The sequence below is a fragment of the Argiope bruennichi genome, chromosome 6, assembly GCF_947563725.1.
Source record: "Argiope bruennichi chromosome 6, qqArgBrue1.1, whole genome shotgun sequence".
NCBI classification, from domain to species: Eukaryota; Metazoa; Arthropoda; class Arachnida; order Araneae; family Araneidae; genus Argiope; species Argiope bruennichi.
The window spans coordinates 7,649,541-7,674,819 of NC_079156.1; the positions used below are offsets into that span (position 1 = coordinate 7,649,541).

Consider the following 25,279-nt stretch of genomic DNA (forward strand, 5'->3'; position numbering starts at 1 on the left):
TTTCTTCTGAGGCATTTACTTAGAGATTCTTATAAAGGATATATATGGCATGTTTCGATTTAGGAAAGGGAATTTTAGATACCCTTGATAGATACCTCTTAGGTATCAGGCATTTTTATTCCTTCGCTTTCAGGCGCGAGAATTTCAGAGTCAGTCATTTTTAGTACGGCTGTCAGAAATAATTAGTTTCTTGGCAGCTTTGCTTCTATTGGTGATATGAAGGAATGCCAAGCAACAGATTTCACCTACCAGGGATTTTTGATATACAACATTTTTTACTTTCACTGACGACGTTCATTCTTCTTATGCGTAAAAACTGTCCGTATTCTAAAAAAAAATATTATTTCTTTAAATATTTGAAAACAAAGTCTTTAAATGTTGAGCCGTTTGAAGGATTATCTAGAAACCACCTATCGAAAAAATACCATCTGACTTCCAAGAAGATGAGCACATTTAAAGTCGGAATTCGGTTTAAAAACTTGAAGGGAACTGGGACGTTCTCGGCAGCGACAACATTTAAGCTGTAAATTAAAGGGAACTTTTTCTCAAGTAAATTTTATATCCGATAGAAAATTCAGAACATATAGGATGAATATTTTATTTTAATAATAAAACAGTAGAAAAATATTTGTTTCTTAAAGTATTTGATATTATGAATGGCAAATCGAAATAATAACTGTTGTGTAACTTGAAAATCTAAAAAAAAAAATGCATATTTTCCTAATAAATAATCTTTATATATTAATACTATTGCGCAGGAAAAAAATAATAAAAAATAGCTTTAGCAGATGCATACTGTTTGTAAATATTGTTGTATAAGGTTTCATACGATTGCAATGAATGGTTTAGTTTAGTTTAGTTATATTAAATATCTGTTTTAAAGAGCAACACTAGGGCTATTTTGGGACGAACCTCGTGATTTCGAACCGCTGTCAGAAGACGAGGACGACACCTGGGTAATGAATGGGATAATGTTCTATGTGTATTAAAATTTGATGAAAGCATGCTTCGAGAAAAAAGTAGGAAAAAGAAAAAAAAAATTTTTTTTAGGAGCTCCTATTAAATTTATTGTTGAAAAATAATTTATAAACTTCTGATTTTTTCAAAACTGTATATATATAATTCTGTAATCAGTGAAAGATTCCCTATTTTATTATACTAAAATTAAAAAATAAATGTTTTGAAGTTGCCGATGTTCCCTTAAAGGTATGTTGCATAAAGTAATTATACAATCTTGGAATGAGTGTGAGAAGAAAATATACATAAATTTCATACATGTTTTCATGTACATAAATTTTCACAGATGGAGACTCTTGATACCTTCTTCTTACTTCTTAAACCAACTCCAGTGCTTATCCTGCAACCTGTCATAAAACAGAAAGAATTAGAAACTGTTAAGGCCCCACTACAGAAGCACTAAATGAAATAAACTGTCTAATAAAAATTCTAATGAAAGAACAGACTACTTTGTAAATCAGTTATTTGTAACACACTACTTTGTAAATCAGTTATTTGTAACACATGTTGACCATTTCAATACAAAAAATGAAAGGGCAAATCATTAAGAGGAAATAATCTGTCACATACAATTAAAAATGCAATTCAGATGCACTAAAAAACAAATAATTACATGTTTTTTAAATTTCATTTCCAGGAAAATTTGAAGCAATAATCGAAATTTAGTTCGATTTAAAGTTCGGTCGATCTTAGTTTGATCTTTTTTTTTAAAAAAAATATAGTCAAAACTTTAGTCCGAAACGTAGCATATAGATTTGAATCCTCTATCTCATATTATTTTTAAACATTTATTCTCAATAATAGCAATGCAAAAATTATACTACACAAAAAATGTATTTGATACTGTGCATGTATAAACCAAATAATGAAAAGTGTTACTGTAATATACATTTAAAAATAATTTTAGTTAAAAATATTAAAACTAAAAAAAAAACAGACGGAAATAAGATTGGCATTACTAAAACTTTATAATTTTTTAAATGTATTTTGTGTAATAATATGAAGTTAGAAAAGAAAAGCGTTACTTCCATTAATTCTCAATTAAAAATTTAATAACATATTTAAAAACCTTTTTTTTTAATGAGCAACTTTAATGCAAGATAAACTACATGCCAAAATTTGGTAGCCAATGAACTAACTATAAAAAATTTCGGGGGATTTTTTTTTTTTTTAATCATGCATGTCACAGCTCAGAAATAGTAATAGGCCTATAAACAGCATCTTGTCAGATGGTTCTACCAGAAGCACTGACAATCGCTTCATACTAATACTATATCCAATTATACATCTTCTCAAAATTTCCGGATACATTCGGCTGTCGTCCAAGCTTTCTTTATTCTCAAATAAATGCTGTTTTGGTCTCGCTTCGGAACCGGAGGGTTTCAGGATCAAGATCAGATTTTACTAAGAATCGTCGTGTAAGCGGGTCTGGTGCACGTCCTCTCGCTGGTGTGGTGTGGAAGCTTGGAGAGGGGGTGCCAGCATGGATGTCGTCCCCGCCATATAACCGCGGTTCAAAATGACGAGGTCCGTCTCAAAATAGCCCTAGAGTTGCTTTAAAACGGGACGTTAATATAACTAAAATCAAACGCTCAAAATAACGTTCTCTGACACCTTAAAATAAGGGATTTTCTGACCTTAAATTCCTGTTTCTTATTTGTCCTTTCATGTGCTTATTATTGTCGCATTATTAATTTAATCATCGAATTGACGTAGAAGAGCACGAGTACTCATTTTCCAATGACGAAAAAAATGTCCGAAAACCTTTTTTTTTTTTTTTTTTTTTTTTCTTTTCTTTTTAAGATCTATAGTTTTCAAGAAAATTACTGAAAAATAGTATGAAGTCATATTCGATGTTCAGAAATGTATTCTTATTTCTAGTTAGAGCAACCTTATGAATTACGATTGAGTATGCACACTACTATCATCATGCTGTCATGAGCTGGTAGTTGAAAAAATAGTTTAAAAAGTCTTGCCTTGATATACGCGACAGACATTTTGAATATCTTTCTTTGTAAATATGAAATGCATTATTTCTCGCATTTTTCAGCAAAAGTACAAATAATAAAGCTGAAAATAATTGGTTATTTATAGATTATGCATTCCAAGTGAAGACATACATATTTTTACTTTTTCTTACATGAAGTATAGGAAAAGTATTATGATAGTCAAAAATTCGAACTCCAGATTTTGGCGAATTTTCACGTTCAAACCTGCATTCGAAAAACACAATCTTGGCTGTCTGTCCATCTGCCACTGACAAAAATTAAGTCAAAACCACTTTGAGATAGAACGGATGAAATTAGGTATACTGTCTTTATACAAATGTTTGGCGCAGAATGATCAAATCTGGTCCTTGCGCCATAAAAACCAACTAACTAATTAACTGTCTTTATATCAAATTTGTAGATTACTATCAAATTTTGAGCAAACTGCGTTCAGTCTATCTGTTCGAATATAAGCTAACACGATAACTATAAAACGAAGAGAGCTAGATGGATAAAATTCGGTAAACAGATTTAACATTATAGACAATAGTCTATAGTGTAGACAACTGCTAAATTTTGAGCCAAATCCAACCAGGGGTTGACCGTCTATTGATCTTAATTTTCAGAAACATATAAACTCGATAAATCAGAAACTCAACGACTTATACATATTAATTTTGATATTTGATTTTGTGACTACAATTGTCAAATTTTTGTGTTAATCAGGTGGGAAAAACGCGTCTAAAATACAAATTGTATTTTCAGATACTATCAACCGTATGACTGGGATTAATAGCCAGAACACTCGCCAAGGACACGATAGATTCAGTAAACATGCTGAATTCAGGCCACAGGTTAATATTTCGTAACAATTGTAAGATGCAAGACATTCTCACCTTTATTAGAAAGCATTCAAGACGATTTGGGGACAGCACTTCCACTCATTTCTACGAACAGATTAGGTCATTAATAGGTCACAGCGGTGATTAATACATGTACAAATACTCACCAGTAATTTCATACTTTTTACTTTCTCGTATAGGAAGCATAGTAATCGTCAAAAAATTTGAACTTGGGATTTTGTCGAATCTCCACATTTTAGATTCCACCGAGTTCAAAAACACATTTTTGAAATTCAGGGTCTGCGTCAAAGATAACTCAAAGATGTTTTGAGGAAGACCGCTGAAATTTGGTATACAATCCTTACATCACACTTGTAAATTCCTATCAAACTGTGAGCAAAATCCGTTCTGAGAAAGTCTGTCTGTCAGGCTGTTTGAATATAAGTTAACACAATAACTGCTAAACGAAGAGAAACTATATAAACGAAATTCGTTACCCATGTTTAAAGTCTATAATGCACACACCGTTCCAATTTTGAGCCAAATGGAATGAGAGATTGACCATTTGTCTGTCTGTACTTTCAGAAACATATAAACGCTATAACTCAAAACGCAGTGTTCAATCTATTAAATTTAATTTGAAATTGTGTAACCACAAGTGTAGTTTTGCATCAAATTTTTGTTTGCATCGTTTGAGAAAAATGAATCTAAGACACAAAATCGATTTACTGATACTATTAACCCCATGCCAGAGATGGATCTCCAAAAACCTCGCCAAGAATGAACGACAGATTGAGTAAAAATATAAATTCACGCAAAACGTTCATATCTCGTAGCTATTATACGCCAATGCCACGCAAGGAGTTCATTGAACTAACAACTTTATGAGAGAGAGTATACAAAAAAGTTTTGGGAAGATCTCTACCCCTACTTTATATCCATCTTTCTTTCCTTCTCTTTTTTATGTTTAGAACTCTAGACATGTACATTTTAACTAGTAATTAGTGTGTCAATTTTGACAGTTACAACTTCATCATTTTAACCCGACATCCGTCCTTCAAAGGAACTAATTGTAGGTTCCTTTAAAGAATAAATAATTAAATACGAGATTGTTAAGGAAAAGAAAATTTGTCATTTCTAAAATTTCAGTTTAGAGAAGATAACATGCAAATAGCCAAGTAGATCCCAGCACAAAATGGGACCGCGGTGGCAAGGTTTCGGCTTCGGAACCGCAGGGTTTCAGGATCGAGAACCGACACCACCGAAGAAACGTCGTGTAAGTGGGTCTGATGTACGTTAAATCCGTCGGAGCCAAACGATCTCCCGCTGGTAGGGTGTGGAAGCTTGGAGAGGAGGGTACGATAGCACAGGTGTCGTCCTCACCATCTGACAGCGGTTCAAAATCACAAGGTCCGTCAAAAAATAGTCCTAGTGTAGCTTTAAAAACGGGACGTTAATGTAACTAAATTAAAAAACCCAGCGCAAAATTTCGCAGACTGAAAAAGTGCAAAAAAGAGTGCCCATTTTGAAACAATAATGACACTGCTAATTAAATAGAAAATTTTATTAACAGATAATTTAGTTTAAAAAATATTATATTAAGTATAAATAGGATAAATAGTGCCCAGATTATAATTTCCCCAACCGTCTTCACAAAGGAAGACTTTCTTCAAGAAGAAAAATACATGCATTCTTTAACCACTCTGTTTTTCTCGACAAAATTGAATTTTTCTAAAAGAATGCAGATATCGCTCTGAAATGAATACTATGTATTCTCTTCTGTGCAACACATACTTAAATAGAAGTGTAAACATTTCACTAAAAAAAAATTTTTTTTAAAAAATAGATCTTTAAAAAAAAAAGTGTTGTTGTTTTTAATGGCTCTTGTCTAGTCAAGCTCACAGACTTTAAGAAGTCAATTGTAGTTTAAGCCAAGGGCACGTCTCTTGTTTTAACAGTAGCACCATCTAGAGCCAAGAGAACGACTTAGCTACACACACGTCACAACCCTTTTTACGGGGCGGACTTCATTCACTCATCCACAGATCGTAATTTAGACCTGAATCAGAGAATGATCACCCCTGATCCAGTACCCCCAGTGGTATTACTCTCGACATGGAAGACTTTGTGACCACGACAGATTTAACACGCATCAGCCACCACACACGCGTCGAATCTTCGGCCGGCGGGGAACTCGCAACCCAAGGGACGTGAATTCAGCGTCCTACCAACCAGGCTATCCCAGTAAAAAAAAGTGTTCTATTTAAGCTGTTTTAACATCCATGACTCAATGCGTAAGTTTTTTTTAATACCCATAATTTTCCCAGATTTACAGCCTTTTATTTAAATCGAAAAAGCGATGTTACTACTGACCTCTTCTTATCCCGCAGTCGAGTGGTTTGTTTTGGTTGGCCAACCCAAAGCTTAAACCAATAAAACTGTTGTATTTTCTTTTTCATCAGTTTGATATTCAGTTCAGCTGAACTATTCGTTCTTGTAGAACCTTCCTAATGGGTGCTACAAGCGGTGCTTTATTTATTTATTTACTTTTGAAGAGTATTTTCTTGGAATTGTATCTATTGGTGAAATGAAACATTTTTGTCACAATGAACGAAAGTTTGAACATAAACTGAACTTCAAAAGATGCAAGCCCATATCATGAGATGAATTGGTGGATTTTTGTATTAAAAGTTCTGTTAATGTTAACTTTAAGTAACTGTTACACCCCGAATTCAACTAACCTGCCAAATTCAAAAAAAAAAAAAAAAAATGAAAGATCGATTTTGATATAACGAGGATAAGACCTGGTCACACGTGTCTCGACTATCGTTGCAAATGTTTATTTATTTATTATTATTATTTTATTATTTGCAAATGTCACATTGACAATTTGCCAATCTACATGCTGCGAACAGAATGAGCTATGAAGAATATCACTATGTACTGTCCAAATATACACTATCGCGAAATAATTTCGCACACATTATTGGCTGGTCATCTCTTCAAATATTCTCTGTCTCATGCAAGTGGCGTTTCCAATTTTATACTTATAGCTTGTTTTCGTGCTTCCTATGTGCCTGTTGTATTTTAGCTATAATTCTCCATAGCTAAAATTTGTGTGAATTTTAAACTACCACACTTGCAAGTAGTTATTTTAATAATTAGTTTTTTTTTTTTTTTTAGAGAAATAGAGATAACATATCCGTATCTTTAAAGATAGATTCTTAAGAAGTCAACTTTATTATGGAAACCACTTAAATTTATATGAAATAATAAAAGATTTACTTTTGGATTATGAAACACATTTTTCACAAGAAAGACATTAGTTTTTGCCTGCGTTTCAAAATGTGGCAAAAATGAGGAGCAGGATTCTCATTAAATAAATCTGTAGTGTGCTACTACCTTGTTGAAGTAATGATTCTTAACATAAGATGCAACAGTTTCCCATGCTTACAGCATCTTCTTTATTTCATTGAAATGGTGATGCTATACAGTTATACCCTGACAAAATTTCCCCTTCAACTTCTTGCTGTGACATAGAATGCGGTTCCAACTTATATCTGAATTTGTGTTAGAATGCTATTGAAATACCCCCCCCCTCCTCATATTACAATGTGGAACTATGAAGCTTTCCAAACTATCTTGCAATTTTTTCAGCTCAATTAACTGTATATTTTACAGTTCCGCTTTAAATTCGGAGGGAGGGGGAAATTAATAAAAACAAATAAGGATTAGAAACAGCTTGATAGCCAATATATAGGTAAGATTCTAAATGTGATATCACGATGTCACCCATTTTTATTAAATAAAATTTGACAGTACTCCATAAAACGTTTGTAAAAAAAAAAAAAAAAATTTATGAAATTAATGGAGTCAACCAGAAACTGGAACTATGTTAAAGAGAAATAACCACAGAATCTACAAAACATGAAAATGTTTTTTATTTAAAGTCCATATAAAGACAACTGCATATTGATTTCCAATGACAATAATGTATAGCATGTTAAAAAGAGATTAATTTCATTCGAATATACAAACTTCTATTCAAACATTGGAAAAAGCTACAAGACTACAAATGCCAATAAAGTTAATTGCAGTATCAACAAAGTAATGCATTTGAGGCACTAAAATTGATATGACTTAAAAGAATTCACCTGCAACACATATGGAGATAGCCAGTCTTAATTTTCAAGTAAAAACAATTAAGTCATATCAATTTTAGTACAATTAAAGCAATAAAATTGACATGACTTAAAAGAATTCACTTTCAATATATATGGAACAGTCAGTCTTAATTTTAAGGTAAAAACAAAAAATTAATGACTGATTCTGTACAACAAATGAAGTAAAATAAATTAGAGAAAATGGTATACACCAGCAATAAAATTCTAGTTAATATGGACTTTCCAAGTAAATCAAAATTCACTTTTTACTCAAGGTACAATAAAGTATTTTATATTAATGCTACAATGACCAGTTACATTTGAGACCATGATTATTTTTAAGGCACCCAGTGCACACAATGAAACATTTCTTAAAATAGAAAAGTCCTTTCCAATAAAAAAAAATAAATAAAAAAATACAAAAAAAAAATTGACATATACAAGCGACATTTAATACAAATATGGTCTTACAAAAAATTTACAATATTAATCAAGATAAAAAAAATACAGTTTATATCAAAAACTGGATTCACTTCTCTTTGGGAAACAGCAAATACATAAATAGATTCAAAATAAAAGAATTCAAAGGTGTTAATATAAAAAGGGCTATGTGCTTAAAGTTTCTTTTTTTTTTCTTCTTACTCATAAAATATGAGCTTGAGATTTTACTTCTGTTCAGTGAATTAAAAAAAATGATTTTAAATAAAGTGAATTTTTAAGCAATACTTTAATATCTAAATTTTTCTATAAAAACCAATGTAATGTAAAAACTTATTTGAATCTCTCATACTTCATTTTAAAACCAGTAATTTTTCAGAATTTAAAAAAATATAGAAAAGATGAGAGGAAATCAAAATTCATGTATAAATAATTTTTTAACAATAGATGCTTAACTACTTTAAAAGAATACATGACTTTTATTTTCAGAATTTATCATAAAGCATTTTTTGAAAAGAAAAAAAAAAACTATTAGAACAAAAGTAGCTTTATGGTTAAATGTTTATTGTTCTATTCATGGAGTAAAAAAAAAGGGGAGGGATTGTTATATTTTACAAACTTGATTCCTCTGAAACTTACAGAAAAATATTTTTTTTTTAATACAAATAACAATTTACTTTTCAAAAAAAGAGAAAAATAAATCTTACTAAAGCAAAACTTACAACATTTGTGCACAATAGATGCCTTTGGTTTCGATCAAAAATCATTCATTCTAGAAACTAACTCTAAAATATATACTTGAAATTCAATGAGCATCAGTTTTGTTTGCCTGCATACAACACTTCTCACAAAACATTTCAATGATTAATTACAAAGAAAAAAAATCTTCAAAGTTAATGATCTAAATACCATATTATTTATTATGATCCAAGTCTTCAAATAAAATGTTATTTATAAATGAGACTTTTGCTATATACAAATGGATCAGATAGACAACTAGGGAATGCCTTAATTAAAAAGAAAAGAAAAGAAGAAAAATGTACAAGCGTTTCAATGTATGCAATGGCAGAACACGATGTGAGCAAGTTTTCCTGGGTTGTTGAATAACTCCAACATAAACACACAAACACACAGACTGTAGTCATGACAACTGGACAACACATAAGCAAACAATAGTAAATGGAGTACAATGCACACCAAATACTTTTTATCCTTTTAGAAAAGACCCTTCTTTTTCTCTTTTTTCTTCTCTTTGCCATCCAATTGCCTAGAAAAAGAGTAAAGGCCATTTTTAGGGTGCAAACAAAAAAGCAACTATTTCTTTTTCCCTAATAAGCAGCATGCAGTTATGCTAAAAGAATAATATACTATATATATAAAGCTTAGCATAAAAAATAACTATGCAAATACAGACACTAAATAAAGCAAAAAGCATTAGTAGCTTTGCAAGAGTGTATATTATATATGATTGTAAATAATCTCATAAAATTAAAAATATTCATAAATTAGACAATTGATACTCCTAATGAAATATATGCAATTAGAATTTAACAAAAAAAATATCATTCCTTTATTCTATTTAATATGTAGATAATTAATCCAATTAGTTTCAAATTTCAAACCATAAATATTTTCTGATCATAGCTCTAAATTAATAACAATTTATTAATTAAATTCATCTCTAACATGTAATAAAAGACAATGCAATTTCAAAAACATATCAAAGAATTTTTTGTTAGCATAATCAAGTTAAATTTACTCCTTGTTTTCACACCATTACTTTTTCAGTTAAAAAAAAAAAAAAAGAATCTTCCAAAAACAGACATTTAGCATAACCGTTTGCATAATTTATGAATATTTTTCAGTGATCTAAGAGAATTTCTTTTTTAATGATGTAAATCATTTTCTTTTGATTACTATAAATAATTCAGAAAAATAGTTATTTATTTTTTTAATTTAACAAAACAAAAATCTTATTACACACTCCATCAAAATTAGCAGAAGCTAGATTAATCAAGCTGCATATTGTAAGAGCAATTTAAATAAAATAAAAATGAATTATAAACAAGAACACAATTTTACAAACAAACATTATAATAAACAAGAACACAATTTTATTTTCATATGAAAAATGTATTTTATTACCAGATTAAACATAAAAAGAAAAATAAAGGCATTTAAAAAAATTAAACACAATATATATACAAGGCATTAACAAGTGATGATGTCATTCTCAATCTCTGCCGTAATATTTCCTTAATTTATTTCAGTCTCCATGATTTGTTAAAAATTATCACATCAGCATTCAATCAGTGCACTCACTAAAATTTGATGTCATAAAAGTGATGTTAAGAATAAACTGAAATTTATGATTTTATTAATAGCAATTTAAAATTGTTTCAAGATTTTACATCTCATTATATACAAGAAAAATAAAAACTATTATGTTTATTTTCTTATTAAATATATCAATATTCAATATTTTTTACATTCATTTTGAATATTTCTTAATTATTCTTAATATTTCCGTAATTTAATTTTACATTTAATGCATTTTATTTTCACATATTATACTTATTCAGAATGATATCTTTGTAGCTTTTTAACATAAATCTGAACCAACAAAATAATAAGCTGGAACAAATACTCCATTCAAACTTACAAGGGTTATGGAAAGCATATGCAAACATGCAAAAAAGTGATAATTGCAAAAAATGTTCTATACATTAATTATCTATTTATTACTTAACATGAATTCATGAACAGAAAGTCTGAATACTTTATCTTTCACTGAGTTCAATTTTGCTTTGGATAATTCATAATTAAATGAATTTGAGTATTAAAAAAATACAACAAACTTTAATTTTTAGACTTTTTAAGCAATTAGTATGGAGTCAAAGAATAAGTAAATAAACATTCTCTGCATGCTACAGAATTGCCTACAAAAGCTTTTCGCAAAACAAAATGTAATACCTGAAACTTAAGATGAAGGTGTATATTTAGGTGGAAATGTTTTCAAACGTATTTTTAAACATGAATCATTATATAAAATTTTACAGCACACAATAAAAAATATAATTATGTATTAATTAATGATTTACTAATACAGATGTTTACAAAATGAAGAATTGTCACATTTTTGACACAGTCCAATCGTCAAATAAATATTTGATGACAATGTATGAAATAGCATTAACAATAATAAAGAACAATAAAAATACTCATATGTTTCATAAAGAATTATTTAAAATTTTAGGATAAATAAATGAATTGACAAAATTAACAAATAGAAAGTGCTAAAACTCAAATGTTTTGCAGAAGAGATTGATTACAAAAATATGTTTTGGCAAATTTGATGAATATTTGCTTATTCTTTTAATACAGTATGAAATTCTTCTTAAAAACTATCAATCTTTGGAAATTTAAAAAATTTTAAACATACAAATAAGAATATTATAGCTTCTTTAAGGTATATATCACAATTAAATTTTATAGTAATTTCATATAATTTAATTTACAAACTCTTTTGTTAAAAAAAAATTCAATAAAGTGGCAATTTTTTTTTTTAAAGTACCAGTAACTTATTGAAATAATCTGACAAATTTACGATTGAAGACTTAGAATTCTACAGAGCATATTTTCAAGCCCATAATTAATTATGCATTGAATTCTTTATTTCCTCAAATGCACTATACATGCCCAGAGGTAAACATTAAAAAAATATTATTAAACACAAATTTCTAGATTTATTACATTTTATTGGCACTAAAAACTATTATGAGTTACAGATGACAATTCAGTACATTCAATGTAGTGTCTTAATTGTTACCAATATGCTTAAAACAAGGGAAATACATGATATGTATAAATAGTACTATACCATAATGTAAAATATATTCTTAACTAAAATCTCAGAGTTACTTGAAAATCAACAGCTAAAAACTATTTTCTTCATTAAAAAAAAAAAAAAAAAAAAGAGTTTCATACAAAGAAAATTGAAATCAATAAAATATAACTACAGCTGTACACATGAAGTTCTGAATGACAAGGAACAATTCAAAGAAAAAAGTAAATTAAAATTTGGTCAGAGAAATAAATATTTTTAAAAAAGACAAAAGTATATTAGATAATGAGAGAGAAAAAAACAGGGGGTAGGAACAGTTTCTCTTGAATATGGTTTAATCCATGATTCTAAAAATATATATATCTGTAGCATTGTTTTTATATCAAATTCTAAATAGTGTATCTATTCTTCCCTATATTTGTACAATGGACTACTCCCACTTAATTTTTTTTTTAACAAAAAGTACTTTGCCAACTGAGAGTAAAAAGTTCAACTGTGTGCTGCTCAAAATGGTTAAATTTCTATTTCAACACACATCCATCTATATATATTCAATACATATAAAATCAAAACAAAAATGGAAATGGGAAAAAAAAAAGTTCATCACACTGAAGAAAAAAAATTACATCAACAGCGATCTAATATTTGATATATTCAACATAATTTTTGTGCGTACTACCATTACACAAAAAAAAATACAAAACAATAGCAAATTAAATTGAAAAAATAAATCATATTGGTGCAAATGAGTTGTGTATTCTAAAAATGAAAGTACAACTGAAAAGGCTTTAGAAATGTATTCAAAATTTTTTAATTTAAATGATTATAACAACTGGTTCTTATTCGCAATAATGTACAGATTGATCATGATAACTTTTCTCTTTGCTTTTAAAATTTCCATAGTATAAAAAGAAAATTTTATAGAAATATTTATGAAAATTTTAAAATATAAATATTTTTAAACCCAAATTTCATATAAATGTATTAAAATAATAATAATGAAAATTAATCTGCATTAATAAAAAAATAACAATTTTTAATTTCATTTCATTCAAGATAAATTAAGATATTACATATAATAATTAAGGTCTGCATACAACTCAAATTTTTGCTAATAAATTTACACTAAAACAATAAAATGTTTTAATTTCTCACATTGCTTTATAATTATTAATGAAATCATAGTTGTTTTCAAATTTTATTACCTTTGAAAAAGTGTTAAGTTTTGAATTTTGAATAGCATAAAAATTTTATAGAAACCTTTCAACTTGTAAAAACAATTTTAAAAAAACAGTAAAAACAAAACTGATAAATAAAATGTTTACAAATAATTACTTAAATTCTACTTTAAGATTTTCAGAACATGTAATAAGATTAAATCTTTATTTTTAAATATATAATAATTAAAACACAACATTTAACCTTTGCAGTATATTTTTATGAGTAATGTTCAGACAAGATATTTAAAAACAACATTTATATAATTTATTATAAATATAATTTAAATTATGTATTAACTGCACAGAAAAATCTGGGAATTCATTCTCTAGATACAAAAAGAAAATAATAAAGATTTTGATAAATGATAAAAAGAAAATATGAATTGTTTTCATTAACAATTAAATTTTTAAATCAGGAAATTTTTATAAAACCTTGCACAAATGAAATTGCACAACTCACAGCACATAACAAAACATAACATAACATGAAAAAGCATTTTACTTAAAAAGAAAGGCAGTCAAATTTTTGCTTTTCAGCCGTGGAGTATTCCTCGCTGATCCGGATACTGTCCTGCAGATGGCAAAATATATAAAAACAAAATATGGAAAATGAAAATAATTTTTTTTAAAATTAATATGCAAATTTTTATGCCTACAATGAAACTCAATAACTCATCTCCTTCCCTTCCCAATTTAAAAATAATTTTTTGCTGAAGTTTTTATTTATTGTTTTGTACAGGGTAATTCAAAATGAATATAGCAATTACAAATGGCTATAACTATTTAATGAAAAAAAATTTATCAATAAGATTAATACATAATGTAGACGGAATTTCAAAATTTCCCATGCCCAAAACAATTAAAGAACTCAAGCTAAGAATTTCTAATGTGCTTATGTCAGTGACTTCAGACATGTTTCAGAATATATGACATGAAATGGACTACCGCCTAGATACTGTCTGCGTTACTAAGAAAAGTCGCATAGAGCATTTATGACGTATCTATACAAAATTTTGAAGTTGCATCAACATTATGTGTTAATTTTATCAATAAATTCTTTATCATTAAATAGTTATAGCCATTTGTAATTGCTATATTCAACTGGAATTACCCTGTATTGAAACCAAATTTTAAATGCTAGAAGTGTTCTTTGAAATTAAAACCAAACTAATATATAATACAAATGTCTATCAGAAAATCTTTAAGAAAACAGGTGCAGCATAGAAGATTTATATATATCATCTATATAGAGTCAACATTCTGAATGGAACCTTTTTTATTTACTTTTCTTAAATTTTAAAAGCAAAGTATTCTTTACAAAAATTACTAGGAATCTTTTAAGAATTAAACTGTGTGGAATGGGCACATGCAGGAAGTGAATATTAAAAAGAAAACGTGCAGCAAAGTAATTTCTAAAAAAGCAATTGAATTTCCAAATCATACTCTTAGAAGCAAGTTTCACAACAGTGGATGAAAAACTGTAAGCCCATTTTGTGATCATACACTTAAGATAAAACAATAACAAAATTAATAAAAAATGCATTTGAAACAAGAAAGTACTACATGTCACTAATATGAAATCAAAATGCTGAAACATATATAACAAGCATGCATTCAATCCAAGTATTGGGGTGGGGTGGGGTGGGGTAGGAGGAGCAAACAAGGACAATTAAGTGAATAATACAACTTGTTCAGGGTCAAATATTAAATACATGATAAAATTTACAAAAACCAAATAATTGAAGTGTTTGTTAAAATACAATAAATAAAAATGTATTTTATAACAAAGTTTTACAAATTATACAGCAGATATATTTGTATGATTGTCTAATACTTCTAACACCATACAAGATACTAAAAAAAAAAAAGAAGAAGAAGAAGAAGAAGAAAGATAGAAAGAAAAGAAAAAAAGAAAGAAAGAAATTAGGACCATCAAATTAAAAAATACAATTTTACAATTAAATATTATGGAAAATATCATTATTAAGGATTAAGGAAAATGTATTTAGCTTTTTCAATGTGAAATTAGAAAAATTCGAAAGAGATGTTGACAAAAAAAAAAATTTAAATAAAGCTTTTAAAAGAGAATACAAAATTTGACATAGCAAGTACCAAAGACAAATTCGAGAGAATAATTTATTCTGTATCTAACTGAAAAAGAAAAAAAATTCAACACTACAACTGATAATAGGTATATAATTTTTTAAATGTCTAAATAAATAATTTAATCAAATAAATAGATATACAATAAAATTAAAATAAAATAATGAAAGTAATTCAAAGTCGAAATACAGAAATTCAAAAATGTTAATGAAGAAAAAAAACCATAAATTGATAAGAAAAATTTGAAAGCTATACCAGTTATCTAAAAAGAACTGATTATGAAAATAAGTTTATAGAGAAAAGATACAGACAAAAAAAATAATGTTTGTTCTCTGAGATAATAATTTAATAGAAATATAATTATTTCAGATACAATTTATTTTGAAGATGTACATGAAATAAAGATAGAGAAAATTCAAGTATAATGTCTTAAATAGTACATTTTTAAAATTAAGAAACTAACAGAAGGAAAACTGGCTTTCCAAACAATTTCAAAAAGGAATTAGAAAAAATTAACTGGTATTTTATGTATATAAAAATTTATTTTATTAAAAAAAATTCCAAAGTGTGATTTATTATCACATCCCCCCCCCTTCAATACATCATTATGATGTGAATTTCAAACACAGATGCTTCATTACCTAACTAAGGAAATGTATGGATAATTTTCTTCATTCATTCAAACAGCTTGAATTTCATTCACATAATCTCTACAATATTTATTGCAATGAATAATTCAATACAAATGACTTCATCAATTTTATTTCAATAAAAATGAAACATTTTACATAGTAACCTGAAACAATTTTTAAGCCTGCAGTAATTAGTTTCATAACATCACCAATTTTTACTTCTACTGCTATTGCTGATATTAAAATCTTAAGAAAAATTTTTTTTTAACTTTTATTTCTTAAAATTCTTATCTTTTGCAAAAATTAGCACTCACAGATGCAGCCGGGCAAGATAGAAACTAATGCACTATTTATATTTCTTCTAAATCAAAACAAAATATATCATTATCTAACAAACCAATTGATTCCAACCCCCACCTCCTCCTCGCATATGGAGAACAAATGCATATTTCCTAATCTCATACCTCATTAACTTATATATCCTTGCTCTTGAATTTTACTAATAAATTCACCAAAATAACTATTTAATAGATAAAATTTTATAAAAAAACGTTTTTAAAAGAAAATTTTATTTATGTAAAGAATCTAATAATCAATTTATTAACAGCAGTTTTCAATTTTTCTCTCCATTTAAAACATATTAGAGAAAATTTTATTTATTCTTTCAGAAGTCTTAGCTAAAAAGGAAGGTGCTGCCTTAATTAAAAAGTGGTAATCAACAAATCTAGAACTAAAAGCCAAAAGTTTTGAAGCACTGATTGGAATACTAATAAGAAAACTGAAGCATAGCACAGATTTAAGAAGTACCTGTGTGCTGGTGTAAAAAGAATGAATTAGAGAGAAGTAGGAGGTTCACCAAACATTTTCAAGAATTTCTTTGAAGAGAAAGGCGAACAGCAAGCAGAGAAGATTTTCTGGCCCAAACTCTGCCTGCATCACAAGCAGAACACATTTTTTAACAATTCAAGGATATACTGATCCACACCCAGAATTAATAAATAAAAAACAAACATATAACAAGAAGTTTCAAAATTATAAAAACATTTTTGTATGCTAATTACTTATTAGATGGAGAAAAAATCATTGTAATATATGCCTGCTTTTTTCCATTTTTTACAAATACTACCACAAATTAACCCCTCAATTGTGATTCCGGAACTCCTTTCATGAATTGAATTATGTTATTCCTAAATTTATAAAGAAAAATTAAGTCATTCATAAATATTACAATTTGATACAAAATAATGAAAAATCTCTCCACGCATCAAAAATACTGCTAAATTAATAACACATTCCTAAAACTGAAAGGATAATTAAATTTGATATAAAAAGAAATCAGAAAAGTAAAAAGTTTAATGTTATCCAAGTTCACAGACATTTCTATCTCCCACCAGGATACTTTTTTTATAGCAGACATGCAACAAAAGCGATATTTTATCAGATGGCAATCATTTTATCCTTAACCTTTTCTGGGAAAAAAATCACTTTCACCATTCTCTTGTAAGATTTGCAATATGTTTTCTTCAACAATCACTCCATCATATTCGATGCATTTTCATTTTATAGTCAATTTGGTTACACTCTGAATAGCATTCAATTTTAACACTGAAGTGAACATAAAATCATGACAAAAGAAGTTAAGTTTTCCTCAATATTTCAATTTTTACCATATATTTAAAGTTTTAGCTTTTTTTTTAAAATTTATTCCATGGGTGTAAAGAGTTTATTTTCTAAAAGTATAGGATTAGAAATGTCACACAGATTTTATTCATTTAACATCAAACATTAAAAAAACTATAAGCTTCTATCATATCTGATCAAATTAAACTTCTTAAGCATCAAAACAATTTTATGATATAATTTTTTTAAAAAATTAGGAAATAAGTTGAATGTATCACCAGTTTTACGAATTAGTTTAAAACCACACAAAATCTTTAATATTAATATTAACATGAAGTACAGTAATGTTCTTCTAAAAAATTCTGCAGCAGTTTGATATTATTAAATACAACACACACACACACATAAAAAAAGCAAAAATTCAGAGAAAAATCTAAACTTTTAAAACTAGGATTAAAATTATGTTTCATGATGAAGTGTATTGTAAGCATTCATTTTTTAATTTGCAGTAATACTTAGATGGATCTGTAGTAATAATTGATGGTGACTTATCCTATTTATGTGAAGCTTTAACCATAAAGTTCATATCAGAAAATCTTTAAAATATATCCCTCTCCATGATCCAAGATTTTCATTTCATTTAGATTAGAAAAAAAAAAATACATTTAGTTATGTTAAGCCTTTTTATAGTGAATCAGAAACACAGTCAAAATTCATTATGCAAAGAAAATACATCATTGCTATGAAATTTTTGGGATCAATACAATTTTATTACCAGATCTTCTGTAAATCAAGTCAATCAAATGTAAAATATTTCTTTAAATGCTACTATTTGTTAAAGTGTATACAAAAGTGTTAGAATACATTTAAAATCCCATATAACTATATTTGAGAATAATTTAATTATTTTAAGATTATTTTAATTATTTGTCATATTTAGATCTGTAATATATAATTTGAATTACATATACAATTTGTTACAAAATAAATGTACAGTTAATTTATAAATTATTATTTAATTTTTGCAAGAATGTATAAAAAATATATAAATATTAAAAGAATTAAAAATTTTGTAGAATGTCATGCAATTCAATGATTTATATAATATAAGAACAAATATTGTCAAAATTTTTTAGATTTTTTTTAAAAAAAATAGCCTATATTATATAAGCATGAAACATAATCTTCATTCCCCAATTAAACAGCAATAATTTAAAAATACATTTGTTATTTATCTAGAGATCCATATAATTCTTTATTTTATTATCGTAAATATCAACATTTTTCAATTTTCTAACAATTAGAAATATCCAAATTACTTTTCCTTCATTTATTTTTAAAATAATTGAAATAGTAACAAAAATATTTGCTTAAGTACTATGTGGAATTAAATCATCCCAAACAATTACATATTTTGGTTCATCAGACTAATGGCAAATTTTGTAAAATATCAATTCCATAAATAAACCATAAAATTGTACTGCCAAATGCTATACTTTTCAATATGCCTGTACATATTTATATGCAAATATAATGAAAACTAATTATTCTTTTAAATATTAATCATTATATTTACAGAATTGGCAAAATTTGAAGTTTTATTAAATAGGAAGAAATTAAACTACTTGACATTATACCAAACTAACAATAGAGTATAATTTCTAGAATGATTTAAAGATTACTTTTCATATTTTCAATTAAACAAGATTTAAAAAATGTTCCTCTATTTAATACTGAATTGCAAGTACCTTCCACTTTCTATGACTGGAAAAAAAAATGATCCATGTTTTAATCTTAGAGATAACTAATTAGTATTATATACTAATTATACTAAATTTCCTGTGGCAATAAGGCAAAACTTTTTTAAGCCCTAATATTATGATTTACTCTTAAAATTACAATTAAATTTTTTTTAATTCCTCCCTTTATGAGTTTTAGAAATAAAAGTAAGCAACTTAGTGGTTACAAGTCTATATATTCTTGCTTGTACAAAGCCTAAACATAACAACATTACAACATTTAAAGAAAATTCTGCATATCATAAAGTTCTTAATGATATAATTAATCTTTATCATATTATTTTGTTTTGTGATACAAATTGTACTGATTTTCAGTTTTCCATTCATATGCAATAAAAAATTTTTAAGTATAATGTTACATAATATAAATACGATTCACAAATATCATGGGGGGTGGGGAGAAAAAAAATGCACTACAAATTACATACATCATTTAAGAGAATTCATCATCTTACAAGGTCATCAAATCACAATGCATTCATTAGACAAAGTTTAATAAGACAATCACAAGACATAGGCAGTTAAGATGAACAAAGCTATATAAACACAATAACTAAATGTAATGCAAATGAAATTCTCCACTTTACTAAAACATAATTCTATCATAAATTGCGTTATAAAAAAAAATTCTATAAATTATGTTAAAATGATGCACACACAAAAATTACTATATTCAAAATGAAGTCTCATTTGATAGTATACTGTATCCTGTATATTTTAATAACCTTATCATTTAATGACCAGGTCTGCAAAATAATATGAATAAAATAAATTTATACTTTGTAAATGTTTGGGAACTTTTAAATAACCATTTTTTTTATATCACAAGATACAAAATCTATAGAAAATAAATACTTTTTTCAAAAGAGATTTTCTTGGAAGCATTAATTCGAAAATCATATTTAAAAACTAGTTTTGCATTTATCACAAAAGGTAATACAAATTTTTTTGGAATAAATTAATCCAAGGGTTTTTTTTTTTTTTTTTTTTCTAATGATTTTTCAACATGACACTGTAAAAGATAATTAAAATCTTAATTTTGCTAATGAAATATTTTATAATTTTTTTAAATAATAATAAATTATGGTCTAAAATTATTTGAAAAACTTGAAAGAAATAGATGCAGAAGATTTTATGACAGAAAGATAAGATAAACTACAGTACAATTTTTAGAAACAAAACAATTTATTAACTGTGATCTCATTGAAATTAGAAATTTGCAAATATCCTACATATGTTTCATCAATTCTAATTGAATTTTAATAATTCATCATTAATTCTGATTTAAGTAATTTCATTTATGCAAAAAAGTACCCCACCAATGTTTTTGTAATTGAAAGATAAAAACAAATTGCAATATAGAATAGAACTTTGTTCATCTTCTAACACAGCACAACAAAACATTGCAAAACACAGGACACACATGGAAAAGCAAAGAAAGATACAATACAAAACACTTCCACAACCAATCATGCATCAAGGAAATTACAATAACAGCACACTTCAATAAAATTTAAAATATATAAAAATTTTGTTTTACATGTGACCAAATGTTTGCATCTTGAGCTTTCATATAAATACTGATAAATGCTGCATATATAAATTAAAACATAATTAACACTTTTGGAAAAAATACAAAGAAAATTCAACCTCCCTTCGATTTAGATAATTAATAACTAATGGTTGCAGCAGAATTGTATATTAACTTTGGTCAAAAAATTGCACAGTTAATAATACAAAAATTACTGGTTATATTTTAAATCACTACTTTATTAGTCTCAAATCACATAACTTTTTTAAAAAATCTTCAGATGGCTAAAGGAAAAACTTTTACAGACACTTTAGACTATTATTTGATGTGAAAAAAAAAAGCCTAAACACAAGCTAAAATGATACGAAAATATGCATTTACTACTGTAAAAAAATAGTGAAAGGAAAAACTTACTCTTTGGAATTGTTATCCATGGTCATCCTCTTAAAAGCATCTTCTACATCTTTATTGGTTAATTCAAATTCTTTTTTCTCTTTTTCAAATGCCTTCCTCATCTCTTCCAATTCTTGAGCCTGTTTAGCCAAGCTTAACCTTATCTGTTCATGTCTCCTCTGGAGCTGTAAATAAATAAATATATTCAGTTGTTCAATATTTTAAACTAATTATAATGTGGATGAAGAGTTGTATCTAAGGAAGATGAGGATGAGGAAGCAACAGCACAAAAATGGCTAAATTAATAGGAAGGAAGAAACACAAAATTTTGTGATGTGAATAAAGAGGTACGAGGAATAACCTTTTATTATCAAAGAATGTGCAACACAAACTGTATGAATAATACAAGATGCAAACATTTTTTTTTAAATTAATATTAAAAGATTTTTCAAAACTTTAAACTACATAGGATTAAATGATAACCAATGGTTCTGTTGTATAATGTCTCATATTCTTTTGAGATTTAATTTTTTTTCTTGTTAAAAGTAGTATTCAAATGTTTTTCCTTAAAAAAGAAAAATGAATATATTATCTGAAAAAATTATCAAATCATCTTCATTTGATAAATGTTAGGAATCATCAGGAATGCCATCATAAGACTGGCAAAACTTCTATAATATTGATGATAAAACAAAGCCATATTCTAAATATATTTTTATATATATTTTTTTAAAGAATAGCAGAGTTCATAGACAGATTATAAAAAAATTGTCTTATTGTTTCTTATTTTTGTAGTTTATTGAAGGCTTTTTTTTTTTTTTTTAACATTTCGCATTTCGAAAATTTAATAAAAACTTGCTTTTTAACTTATATATCATACTTGGGCTTTTAAAAAATTGTAGAAAAATGTGATGATATATTTTGTGAACAAATGAAAATGATTTAACAATTTCTAGTTTCCATAAATAACAGAAATAAATTCGGGGTGTTAAAATAAATAAATAAATAAAGTTCAGTACTAAGAAGCAAAATGAAAATAAAAAATGCTAGTCAAAGCATTTTAATTTTTTTTAAAGATAGTGCAAGACAATATATTGTATTGCTTCAAAATATGACTCATAAAAAGATGAGTCATATTCAATTAACTGTTTTTAAAACTTTTAAGTTTAAATTAACGCAAAGACCTCCCCCCCCCCTTTTACCAAGACGTTAAGAATGATAAAATAATGTGACTCAATGATTTGAAGAAGTAATTACATTGTTTTGAATTTCATTACAATAAAAATCACTGTTACAAACTATGTCCAAAAGTAATTTTTTAAAAATTACTAAAACTGAAAGGGAGGGGAATGCATTCAATCAAACAAAATTGGTATCATTGGAAAGCAATTTTTTTTATTTTTTTAACCTTTAAAAAATGGTGTAAAAATAATTTTTTAGCAATGTTGCTTTGGCTGTTGCAGTGACAATAAGTTAAAATTCTGTTTTTATTTTTTAAATTAAACTTCTTGGATATTTGATAATTTTAGAAGTAACTTTCCAAATTTCAAGCTCCTAACTTCAACGGTTTTTGCTATTCACTGTTCTGTCAACCAGGACAAATCTTTATATGTAAAGAAAGATTTCATTGGGTGAAAATTTCTATAAGAGATTAAAGATTCTTACTAACTAGGAGATAACTGTTCTCCAGGTTGCGTCACAACCCTGTTTTAAGCACAGAACTTTTTTTTTTTTTTTTGCTTTTTATTAGCAAAAACTCAAATTTGGTGAGATTAGTGCAACAAATAATAATTTTCAAATGGATGAGTCATTTATAAAGTATGCTTTGTATGAAATCACGATAACTGGAAACTTACAGCTTAAAATCTCATATTAGATTTTAGGCGATTGACTAACATAATTACTCAATGCAATTACAATTCAGTACAGTAAATTAAAATCCCTTTAATAAGTCATTCAAATTCTTCAAGGCACTTGAATGATTTATTAGAGGGATTCATTGCTTCGAAACAACATATTAATGAGAATGATGATTGCGAATGTACTAAAGAGATTTCACTGCAAGTGTTTTTACAATAGATTTTACCATATTCAATAAATCTCTGTGATGCACCAAATTCATCCTGCTGTATTCTCATTTTCCATTGAAAGGACCAATCTGCATATTCTTCTTTCACAACATAAAAAAAGTTAAGCATATACTTACCTGGTATAAACAACATCTCAAACACTAAAAATTTATTTAGTGTTTCAAATTTTTTTAAAAAAATTTAACACCTTTTGAACCGCATCATATATGGCCAGTACGAATATTGTACTGCCCTGCTGGATAACCCATATTTTAAAAAAGCAGCAAAGTACATGTTAAAGAAAGAGGGAATGCGGGAGGAAAAAGACTCATTAAGCATTATCTTAATATGGGCTGGAAACCCCAGATTCCTTCTCCTAATTCTTCCCTTTTCTTGGGGTTTCCCCCTCCCCTCTCCTTGAGACATTGTGTATGCTTTTGAATTACTGCTGAATTTTGAATTGTGTATGCTTTTGAATCTTGAGAAAAATATGCACTTTTTAAGGACCTTATTTCAAAATTAAGCACTTTTCATGAAGCTACAAGCTCTGATATTTGTTTTAACCCAATACTATATTATCAACAGTTACTCATATAACTAAATTCTCAAAATAAATAAATAGAGAGAATACTTACATCCTGTTCAGAATCTTTCAGTTTTTGACGCTTTTCTTTCACTTTCAGTTCAAATACTTGTTCCATCTCTTGCTCCATCCTCTTCATTTTATTTTCGTGCTCCTTTTTCTCTTCTTCTAGTTGATCAAGTGGATTCCTACAAAAATCAAGATATTCTTTAAAATATTATACAAAGAAATGAATTTAAATTTTGAATGAATTTTCAACAAATATAAATAAAATGCAATATTATATTTATTATTTTTTCTTCCCTGTAAAAGATTTTGAAACAGATACATACTTGATCAAACTTAAGCTTACTTTATTCTAATTCCTTTCAAAATTGTTTCTATATACCTAACAACAATGCAATTAGAGACCATAATGATAGTTCTAAAAATGTAATAACCAACAGAAATCTACATTTTACATTGATGAGTACATTAATATATTCATTCAAATACTTTTTTTCTTTCTAGATCATTGAATTTGATCCTTTTTGAATCATTCATCTCCCCAAAACTGTCTTGCATACTCTCAAAAGAAAGTCAATTTGTGTTTTAGATGCCTTTTTTCCCTTCAATTGACCGAAGCCAAAATTTGACGCAGAATTCCAACTATAGCCCCAAAATCACATACCAAATTTTATATATTTAAGTCATAATATTTTTGAGTAATTGCATTTACATGCTTCTGAAAGAACAAGCCAACAAAAATTGAATTGCTTCTTGAATTTGACTCAAAATTTAATATGTGCCTACAATGTAAATGTTAAATACGTGTAATATTTTTTATGCATCTAGCTCTCTTTATTTTATAGATATCATGTCCACATATATTTGCACAGACAGACAAACAGATTTCTTCTGAATAGATTTTGCTCAAAATTTGATAGAAATCTATAAATTTGGTATTTACCAAATTTGATCTGTTTAGTTCATACTATTTTTAAGTTATCTTTATCACAGACTGATAGACTGATAGATAAAAAAAAAAAAAAAAATAC

General features: G+C 27.1%; 1 protein-coding gene across 5 annotated transcripts in view; it reads right to left on the bottom strand.

The window, feature by feature from the left end:
* Positions 1–1,130: 1,130 nt before the first annotated feature.
* Positions 1,131–25,279, bottom strand: part of LOC129971182 (septin-7-like) — a 100,704-nt gene continuing 76,555 nt past the window's right edge. For 3 of the 5 annotated variants that reach the window (XM_056084720.1, XM_056084724.1, XM_056084719.1), the window contains 4 exons: positions 24,295–24,430; positions 21,612–21,775; positions 14,015–14,083; positions 7,770–9,715 (listed from right to left, as the gene is read on the bottom strand). In XM_056084720.1, coding sequence (XP_055940695.1) covers positions 9,664–9,715; positions 14,015–14,083; positions 21,612–21,775; positions 24,295–24,430 — 421 coding nt within the window. In that variant the 3' untranslated portion in view covers positions 7,770–9,663. Of the gene's footprint in view, positions 1,365–7,769; positions 9,716–14,014; positions 14,084–21,611; positions 21,776–24,294; positions 24,431–25,279 lie in introns of those variants that run through there. The other 2 variants (XM_056084722.1, XM_056084721.1) reach the window with 2 other exon arrangements.